Source organism: Culex quinquefasciatus, chromosome 3 (assembly GCF_015732765.1).
Source record: "Culex quinquefasciatus strain JHB chromosome 3, VPISU_Cqui_1.0_pri_paternal, whole genome shotgun sequence".
Classification (NCBI taxonomy): domain Eukaryota; kingdom Metazoa; phylum Arthropoda; class Insecta; order Diptera; family Culicidae; genus Culex; species Culex quinquefasciatus.
Window position 1 is genome coordinate 192,574,007 of NC_051863.1, and position 10,506 is coordinate 192,584,512.

At 41.0% G+C, this 10,506-nt stretch overlaps 2 protein-coding genes across 3 annotated transcripts; one reads left to right on the forward strand and one right to left on the reverse strand.

Annotated features, from left to right (window-relative positions):
- Positions 1-1,361: 1,361 nt before the first annotated feature.
- LOC6031030 (deoxynucleoside triphosphate triphosphohydrolase SAMHD1 homolog) lies at positions 1,362-6,000 on the reverse strand. Of its 2 annotated transcripts, none has more exons than XM_038264483.1 (7): positions 5,733-6,000; positions 4,754-5,150; positions 4,263-4,699; positions 2,413-2,463; positions 2,170-2,347; positions 1,957-2,111; positions 1,362-1,894 (listed from the first exon to the last, which is right to left on the reverse strand). In XM_038264483.1, the coding sequence occupies exons 2-7, from the start codon at positions 5,138-5,140 to the stop codon at positions 1,777-1,779; spliced, it is 1,326 nt and encodes a 441-aa protein (XP_038120411.1). In that variant the 5' UTR covers positions 5,141-5,150; positions 5,733-6,000; the 3' UTR covers positions 1,362-1,776. The 2 variants fall into 2 exon arrangements, with proteins under 2 accessions (XP_038120411.1, XP_038120410.1); XM_038264482.1 differs by having other exon boundaries at positions 4,754-5,161.
- A 324-nt stretch (positions 6,001-6,324) lies between these two features.
- On the forward strand, positions 6,325-8,470 carry LOC6031029 (pentatricopeptide repeat-containing protein 1, mitochondrial). Its single transcript, XM_001841829.2, has one exon. It carries the CDS (start codon positions 6,436-6,438, stop codon positions 8,407-8,409), a length of 1,974 nt encoding a protein of 657 aa, XP_001841881.2. The 5' UTR covers positions 6,325-6,435; the 3' UTR covers positions 8,410-8,470.
- The last annotated feature ends 2,036 nt before the right edge of the window (positions 8,471-10,506 follow it).

The window sequence follows — 10,506 nt, forward strand, 5'->3', positions numbered from 1 at the left end:
TATTTCCAAATTTTCATATTTCCAAATTTCCAAATTTCCAAATTTCCAAATTTCCAAATTTCAATATTTCAAAATTTCAAAGTTTCAATATTTCAAAATTTCAAAATTTCAAAATTTTAAAATTTCAAAATTTCAAAATTTCAAAATTTCAAAATTTCAAAATTTCAAAATTTCAAAATTTCAAAATTTCAAAATTTCAAAATTTCAAAATTTCAAAATTTCAAAATTTCAAAATTTCAAAATTTTAAAATTTCAAAATTTTAAAATTTCAAAATTTCAAAATTTCAAAAATTCAAAATTTCAAAATTACAAAATTTTAAAATTTCAAAATTTCAAAATTTCAAAATTTTCAAATTTCCAAATTTCCAAATTTCCAAATTTCCAAATTTCCAAATTTCCAAATTTCCAAATGTCCAAATTTCCAAATTTCCAAATGTCCAAATGTCCAAATTTCCAAATTTCCAAATTTTTAAATTTCCAAATTTCCAGATTTCCAAATTTCCAAATTTCCAAATTTTCAAATTTCTAAATTTCCAAATTTCCAAATTTTCAAATTTCCAAATTTCCAAATTTCCAAATTTCCAAATTTCCAAATTTCCAAATTTCCAAATTTCCAAATTTCCAAATTTCCAAATTTCCAAATTTCCAAATTTCCAAATTTCCAAATTTCCAAATTTTCAAATTTCTAAATTTCCAAATTTCCAAATTTCCAAATGTCCAAATTTCCAAATGTCCAAATTTCCAAATTTCCAAATGTCCAAATTTCCAAATTTCCAAATTTCCAAATTTCCAAATTTCCAAATTTCCAAATTTCCAAATTTCCAAATGTCCAAATTTCCAAATTTTCAGATTTCCAAATTTCCAGATTTCCAAATTTCCTAATTTCCAAATTTTCAAATTTCTAAATTTCCAAATTTCCAAATTTCCAAATTTCCAAATTTTCAAATTTCCAAATTTCCAAATTTCCAAATTTCCAAATTTCCAAATTTTCAAATTTCCAAATTTCCAAATGTCCAAATTTCCAAATTTCCAAATTTTCAAATTTCCAAATTTCCAAATTTCCAAATTTCCAAATTTCCAAATTTCCAAATTTCCAAATTTCCAAATTTCCAAATTTCCAAATGTCCAAATTTCCAAATTTCCAAATGTCCAAATGTCCAAATTTCCAAATTTCCAAATTTCCAGATTTCCAAATTTCCAAATTTCTTAATTTCCCAATTTCCAAATTTCCAAATTTTTAAATTTCCAAATTTCCAAATTTCCAAATCTCCAAATTTCCAAAATTCCAAATTTTCAAATTTCCAAATTTCCAATTTTTTAAATTTTCCGAATTTCCAAAATTAATAATTTAATAAAACCAATTTTAAGTATCGAAATATCTGGTATATTTGCTATCTGTCCACTCCAAATTAACACTAATAAACAAAATATAAAAAAAATCCATTTCATATCGAACGCTGTCTCTGGACAAATTTTGGTGTTGACTGATGAAAAGCAATACGTACTGACGAAATACTTTGGAGTTGTGTCCACACACACACACACACACACACGCACGTACGCACACAATAAGAACACTATTGTTGGTTTTTCGAACGTACCTACACTACGAACCCTCTGTCTGAGGTACATAATTACGTTGCTTGACGGTAAAATGAACATAAAATAAATAAAAACAAAATAAAAAATTCAGAAAAAAAAATCCTGCGCTAAGCTCCTCGCAAAAAAAAACATAATTTGTCTACGGTAAATTTAAAGTCTCTCGCCGTTAAAAATCTATCTCGAAACCGAACCATTCTCCAGATATTCCCGAGCGCTGCTGACGACGTCCTTTTTCTCAGACTTGCAGTACACCAGGTATTGCTCAAAGTGGCCCTTGTCGGGAATCGCGCTTCTGAAAGTTTTTAAATTCAAATTATTTGGAGTTACAGCTCCCAAATTAAGCAAACAACTCACAGAACCCGCTCCACAATGCTGCCACTGTCCTCGACCAGCTCGCCCCGCTCGTCGTAAAGCGGCACATTCCGGGGGGCCATCTCGCTGCCGTACGGGATTCGCTTGCGAAGCTGGAAGAACTCATCCGTCCCGAAGCGCTTGTTCAGCTCGTCAATCTGCAAGTGTTCAAACACATTAGGTTCTTCAACAAGTGGTTTAACAACGCCGTCTTACATCGCACGGTTCGCTGGACGCGTGAATCCGGCAGTACAGCTGCCGGCAGCGGATGCGTGCCAGCGTTTGCTGCACCTGCTGCAGCTTTGCGCTTTCGTTCGTTTCGATCAGACTGATGACGCTGTCATCCAGGTACTGGTAGACTAGGGGCGACTGGTGCGCTTCGGAGATTTTGGTTCTGGGAGGAGAGTTTTGAGGAGTTTAGGCAAAATTTATTTAGATTTAGGGTCGTTTTTTGCTTACCCTTTGATACGGAAACCATTTTCTTCGGCTTGTGTCAAAGCGTCGATTAGCCTGTTGGTTGAAACAATTTTAATCGTTAGAAAATGAAAAGAAATTCTTAACAAACAAATTGAAATCAATAACGTTTCCCCAACACAGACATTAGAAGCTGATTTCATCTTCTTTTCATACAAATTCACATCATCTATCGTAAGTCAGAATCTTTGAGTTTTAATCTTCCTGTTTTCACCGAAATTCACCGAAATAAATCAGAATCGAGTTTGAATCTTCCTGGATTCACCGAAATTCACTGAAATAAGTCAGAATCTTTGAGTTTTTATCTTCCTATTTTCACCGAATTTCACTGAGAGAAGTCAGAATCTTTGAGTTTGAATCTTCCTGTTCTCACCGAAATTCACTGAAATAAGTCAGAATCTTTGAGTTTGAATCTTCCTGTTCTCACCGAAATTCACTGAAATAAGTCAGAATCTTTGAGTTTGAATCTTCCTGTTCTCACCGAAATTCACTGAAATAAGTCAGAATCTTTGAGTTTTAATCTTCCTGTTTTCACCGAAATTCACTGAGATAAGTCAGAATCTTTGAGTTTTAATCTTCCTGTTTTCACCGAAATTCACTGAAATAAGTCAGAATCTTTGAGTTTGTATCTTGCTGATTTCACCGAATTTCACTGAGATAAGTCAGAATCTTTGAGTTTTAATCTTGCTGATTTCACCGAATTTCACTGAAATAAGTCAGAATCTTTGAGTTTTAATCTTGCTGTTTTCACCAAATTTCACTGAAATAAGTCAGAATCTTTGAGTTTTACTCTTCCTGTTTTCACCGAAATTCACTGAAATAAGTCAGAATCTTTGAGTTTGTATCTTGCTGATTTCACCGAATTTCACTGAGATAAGTCAGAATCTTTGAGTTTTAATCTTGCTGATTTCACCGAATTTCACTGAGATAAGTCAGAATTTTTGAGTTTGAATCTTCCTGTTCTCACCGAAATTCACTGAAATAAGTCAGAATCTTTGAGTTTGTATCTTGCTGATTTCACCGAATTTCACTGAGATAAGTCAGAATCTTTGAGTTTTAATCTTGCTGATTTCACCGAATTTCACTGAAATAAGTCAGAATCTTTGAGTTTTAATCTTGCTGTTTTCACCAAATTTCACTGAAATAAGTCAGAATCTTTGAGTTTTACTCTTCCTGTTTTCACCGAAATTCACTGAAATAAGTCAGAATCTTTGAGTTTGTATCTTGCTGATTTCACCGAATTTCACTGAGATAAGTCAGAATCTTTGAGTTTTAATCTTGCTGATTTCACCGAATTTCACTGAAATAAGTCAGAATTTTTGAGTTTGAATCTTCCTGTTTTCACCGAAATTCACTGAAATAAGTCAGAATCTTTGAGTTTGTATCTTGCTGATTTCACCGAATTTCACTGAGATAAGTCAGAATCTTTGAGTTTGAATCTTGCTGATTTCACCGAATTTCACTGAGATAAGTCAGAATTTTTGAGTTTGAATCTTCCTGTTTTCACCGAAATTCACTGAAATAAGTCAAAATCTTTGAGTTTGAATCTTCCTGTTTTCACCGAAATTCACTGAAATAAGTCAGAATCTTTAAGTTTGAATCTTCCTGTCTAATGGTTACGGGTTTCGTCTCATAAGCGGAAAGTCATGGGTTTTTCTCAGGGTGGCAGCCTTAGGTTTAAGTTCAGAGGTAACAGCAACTGTATGAGTATAAAACGGATGCTTCACATCATCTGTCGTAAGTCAGAATTTTTGGGTTCAGATCTTCCTGTTTTCATCGAGGTTGAATTCCTGTAATAAGAAGAAACATTACTCCAAGGAACCCAAAATACTTACAACTTCTCCAGCCCCAAAATGATCGGATGCTGGTAGCACTCCATGTGCAGCTTCGCCCGCGCCTCAAACAGCTGCACGATCCAGCGATAGTCCCGCGCTCGGTACCCGATATGGGTCACCCCCTCCTTATCGCGGACCACCCGGGCGTGCTCGAACAACCGCACAAACTCGCTGTCCACGTCGATAACGCCCCGCAGATAGAACAAATCCCGCATCAGATAGTCCCACTTGTCGACGTCCAGCTTGTAGCGCTTGTTGTGCACAATCTCCGCCAGGAACATGGTGTCCGGCGTGAGGAGCGTTCTGAGCGCTTCCTGGTTGCCCGTGATGAGCGCGCAGATGAGCTGCTCCGCGTAAAAGTGTTCGTACCCTTGGGACAGCTGGATGGCGTTGTTGGCGAAGAGCTGACGGGCCATTTCGCAGGATGATTGCTCGTGCTGGAAGGGATCAAATTTGATTATGGGTTTTGTTTTGTGCATAATCAGTCTCACCGTCCACGTCTTGTCGCTTCCACGGTGCACAAAGTCCTCCCACATGTGCGAGAACGGGCCGTGGCCAATGTCGTGCAGCAGGGCGGCCAGCGTTACACACTTGCGGTGGATGTCGCTGACCTGGACGCGCGAGTTACGCTCCAGCGTGTCCAGCAGCGTACTAGCCAGGTGAGCAACGCCCAGACAGTGCTCAAAGCGGGTGTGGGTTGCACACGGGAACACTTTCGCACTCGTTCCGAGCTGTTTGAGGTTTCGGAGCCGCTGGAACTCGGGCGTGTCCACGATGGGCTGTACGTAGGATGGGTAGTGGACTGTCCCGTGGATGGCATCGTGCAGCGTCCATGCTGAAACGGACGGATGGTAGCTGGTGTCCAGAGAGCAGTTCATCGTGGGTATTCTGGGAAAAGTCTTGAATTAAAAGATATTCTGAGAATTCCTACGACTGTGTACATCAACAAGTTATCGTATGAAATAAACAAACAAATCGTAAACACGATATCTCGTCAACGTTTTCGCTAAGCCACTTCTACCAGCTTCTACCACTGAGCAAGTAGCGTCAGCGCAAAAGGAAATACCGAAAATAGCGAGCGTCGCGATGCCAACGAGGAAAGTCACACGCGTCGCTATGACGTCACACGTGGTGTTCGACACACATGGCAACTTGGACGCGATTAGACACTCAAAGAGAACGCCCTCCGATGTGCGGTAAACAATGCGGTTCTATCGACTCAATAACCATGGCAACCTAAAGGAAACGCTCGATTCTTGACTTGGTTGGCAATGAATCATCAAATTTTGAAACAATTTTTGAAGATCATCGGTGCAACACCACGTTTGAAACCTGCTGACCTTCAAATTCCTTATCTGAATCTCTATCGTCACATACTAGTCTCTATTGCTGAGATAACTGAGTCTATTGACAAAGGAAACAAAAGATGTTTGATTTCTAAGTAACAAGTAGGCTAGTGGTGTGACTTACCGTTAAATAGAACCGATTCGATCTATCCGTAAGGCGCTCCAGCACTGAACTGGCGACGAACCGAATCGAAGCAGCACTTTTTGGATCAATTTCATGAAAGTACAAGAAAGCAGCAAACCTCCGGAGTAGGCTGCGGTTCGTAGGAAGAAGAGACGGCGCTAACGGAACGAATAAAGCACGGACACGATCGGAAGAAGAAACACTGTGCGGACTCTTGTACAAGCGATCAACACTGCACTGCTTGAGTTTCCAATTGGATTGTAAAGTGCAACATGGAGTTAAGCTTTCTGTGAAGTTTACCATGAGAGTTGCGAAAGTTTCACTGTAATTTGTTCTGACAAGAGATAAAAGAAAAGCTTTTGTTTTGATTTCGGAATCAAAGCTGGCGTCACAAATGAGAAGGACTTTTGCAAAAATAAAAAAAAATCAAATTTTAATGTTTTATTGAAATTGAAAATTTTGGTAAATTTCTAGAGTGTGATTAATTTTTATACATTTTTTTTTTTATCTAGAAAGTTTTCAAGCCCTTTTTCAACATTTGTAAAGGCTGTCAAACCAAAAAACAAGAGATGTGAGCAGTTTGAAACGTCAAATCTCGCGTGTGTTTGTTTACTTCGCAGTTCAAACGGATCTTCGCGTAAATTTTACAAAAACTTGATTAATTTAATCGTAAAAATAGTAAAGTGCAATTAACCGCCTCCTAATGGCCTCCCTCATCGCCCGAACAGTTCGCCGCCATCTACTGCTGCGTGCCAAGATCTCACGCGACCTAACCAGTTTGCCACCCATTCCGAACCGGCTTTTCCCAACAGTCCGCCTAGTTCACACCTCCTTCGCTGCCTTCAACCGAACCTACCGAGATGACGTTTCCCTGCTGGAGGCCAAACAAGACCCGGACACGTTCGGCACGCTCTCGCCGTCCGTTCCGGAACCGGATCGGCTTGACGAGGGCGACTTGCGCGAGGAGAACTTTCTGCAGAACTTGCCGGCGAGGTCGCAAAAGTTGAGCACGAAGCAGTACGCGGATCTAATCAAGGGACACCTGAAGAACCGGCGCGTGAAGGAAGCGATCGACGTGCTGGAGGTGCGCATGAAGGAGGATCGCGTCAAACCGGTGAACTATCTGTTTAATTTGGTGATTGGAGGTTGCGCCCGCGTCGGGTACAGCAAGAAGGCCTTCCAGCTGTACAACAAGATGAAGCAGCACGGGCTGAAGGTCACCGGAGGAACGTACACGTCGCTGTTCAACGCTTGCGCCAACACACCGTTCGTGGGGGGCGGGCTGGAGAAGGCGAATCGACTGCGCGAGATCATGATCGAGAAGGGCTACGAACCGAACGAGTCCAATTACAACGCCATGATCAAGGCTTACGGGCGATGTGCGGATTTGAAGACGGCGTTTGCGCTGGTCGACGAGATGCAAGCGAAGCAGCTGAACATCAACACGGATACGTTCAATTTTCTGCTGCAAGCCTGCATCAGCGATGCGGAGTTCGGATTTCGGCACGCGCTGCTCGTGTGGCACAAAATGTACCGAATGAGAGCCGTTCCGGATGTTTATTCGTTCAATCTGCTGTTGCGATCGGTGCGGGATTGTGGATTAGGAGATTTGGACGCTACCACGCAGGTTATCGAGCAAATCTTGACCCAAAGCCAACCAAAACTAGCTCAAAAAGAATCCTTCCAACCTGCGCTCATCGAAGAAAGTTCGCCAGACACCCCCAAAGAACTTCAAATTACCCAACAACGTGACGAAATCATCCAAGAAGGCACCCCAAACCTGCTATCGCGTCGTCCCCACCTCGGCAGTCTCGTCAGCCTAGGCCAAGTAACGGAACCGCAAGATCGACTCCTTCTCCTCGGCGGTGCGTCCAACTTCCTCGAAGAAATGCTAAAACTAAACCTCCAACCAGACATCAAAACGATGACCGAGCTGCTGGACGTGGTCCCGCCGACGACCGTCGCCGAAAAGCAGGTCCTCTCCACCATCCGGCGGTTGGGAATCCGCTGCGACATTGACTTCTTCAACATCCTCATCAAGAAGCGCTCGATGCGGTTCGATTACGAGGGGGCGCGCGAGGTGCTCACGATGATACGGACCGCCCGGCTCGAACCGGACATCGTGACGTACGGCGTGCTGGCGCTCGGCTGTCGAACGCAGGACGAGGCGCGGGCGCTGCTCAAGGAGATGGAGGAGGCCGGAGCGCGGGTCAACATTCAAATTCTCGGCGCGATGCTTCGGCAGGGCACGGCCATGAAGAACTTTCGCTACGTGACGGAAATCCTGAAAATCGTCAAGCAGGAACGCTTCAAGCCGAACGAGAAGTTTCTCGAGCACTTGGACGCGTTCAACAGGCAGTGCGAAAAGATGGACAAAAAGTACGACAAAAATGCGCGTCGAGCGGGTCGCGAGGAGTTCAAGCTGGAGTACAATCGCTACAAGCTTAAGCTGGACCATTGGATGGATCACATGGGGCTGAAGGGGTTGAAGTTGGACGATGCTCGGGGGGTGGTTCGCGAACATCCGTGGGAGCAGTTTAAGCAATCGCAGGCGGACGGGTTTGAGGACACGAAGAATCCGAAGCTGCGGCACAAGAGGAAAAAGCAGCACTCGATTCGGAAGGTTCAAGTTGATGAGCTCGGAGGGGGAGAGCAGAGTGGGGGGAGGCTGGAGTGAATGCTGTATTTTAGCTGGTAGATTTAAGAGTTGATAGCAATAAAATGTAGAACTTTTAAAATATGTTATTTTATTCGCAGACAAAAATTGTATCACGATCATTCAAGTTATTTTTACTCAAAACCGAAATTAATATACACATTAAAATTGTCAGATCAATTCTTTGTAGCGAAGTGGTGACCGATTGTATCTTTTTTGTAAAATAGGTCGATAACAACGTCGATACAGTAGTTGTTCGGTAACTGGGCGTTGTTTAACTGGGCTGCTTTTTAACTGGGCGCTCGATAACTGGGCCGTAGCCCAGTTAAAAAGCAGACAAACGTCAAAAAACCAAAACAAACCAAAATGACCGAGGGGTTAATGGATGCAAAAATCATATTCAATAAATAAAAAAACTTTTTTCAAACTTTTGTTTAATTTCAAGATACAATTAAAGAAAAATGAAAAGTAAGCATTGTGAATAAATTTGAGTAACTTTTATTTTTATATTTCATCTGGAATATATTATGCATCGGTGGTCCCCCCGTTATTTTTTGTTCAGCCCAGTTAACGAGCAGCATTCGGTGACTGGGCTACGTTCTCAGCCCAGTTACCGAACAACTACTGTATTAGGTTTTACGCCGACTAGATTTGGTTAGAAGCCTCTTAGGTTACGACTCGTAACATTTCTCAGTGGGAAGTAATCTGTGGAAGGCTAATACGCTCCTCGCAAGAAATGGCAGTACGAACAGCAGAACAAAGGAGAGGAAACGATTTCTTGGGGCTTTTCTTCACCCTCTCTGGTTTGCTTTCGCTACCGCAGCTGTCCATTTGCAATTTTTCTTGACTGGTTTCTTCCGAAGTGCATACCTTACATAAAAGTAAATGTACACCATATTATGTTATTGTGACCGTTTACCTTCTGTTGAAAGATATTTAAATTTGAACCTAAATTAAATTTAATCGCTGGCCAAATTGGGTCCTAAAATGATGTGTTGAGATGGCAACCACTGCCCCATTACCTTTGCGCGCTACTGCGCCAACAGAACTGTCAGCAGATGTTCCTGTTTACTTTGTTTACAATAAATCTCAGTCTTTTAACAACCGCTCTAAACGTAACACACGTGTTTTAATTATCCTCCTGTAAGCCATCCGAACCTTTTTTTATGATGCTTAGATTGCTGATATTATTGTTTACAGCGATAAAGCTTATTTTTCTGAGTACACTCAACCCCCGGTGGTTGGTCACTTTTTCGTTTGACACTTTTTTAGTTTGTACCCCGTTGGTTGGTCAAAGTCAAACTAAAAAGTGACGAACTGTCACTTTTTACACGGCGCTCACGTACACTATCAAAACACACGTTTAGTAGTGTGTGTGAACTCCGTGTAAAAGGGGTGTCAAACTAAAACGTGACCCCGTTCGTTTGACAACAGTTGGTGTCAAACCATCGGGGTTTGAGTGTACAATGACCCTTTGTACGATCACAAAGAGTTTAAAATGGATTTTTTAAACAATTTGGAAAAATTAACCTCGCGGTCCTTCTTGACAGAAAAGTTCCTACTTGACAGCTCGTTCCAAGGGAACCATAGTTGATCCATAAAAAAATGTTGTCCTGTAATTTTTTTTTTTTTCATTAAAATGAAAAAAAAGTGATCAGAAATGGTTTTCAATCGTGTTTTTTACCCTTGTACATAAAAATTGACATAGGGCCCAATGAATAGTCCTAAATTGAGCTTAAATTTGTGATATTATTGTTTACAATGATTTTTCTGGTTTTTCTGAATATAATGAGCCTTTGTACGACCGCAAAGGATTTAAAGTGGAATTTTAAAATCAATTTTAGGTAGGGCTTTAGGATCCAATTTGAATCAACTTGATAAAAAAACAGACAATGTCTGTGATAAAAAGTTTTAAAAAGAACCATGCTGCACTAGCTGTTGATTCTCACGATAGAATTTGCTAACCAAAACCCCATCGACGTTCCCCTCGTGCAAAAACACTCGTGAAAGAGATGCTAACCGACATGCTCCGTAACGGTTTGTAACGTTTGTGCTTCCGGTAATCATCAGGGCTCACTTCACACGCTCGCACATTTGTTGACAACGCGGGGCTGTCCA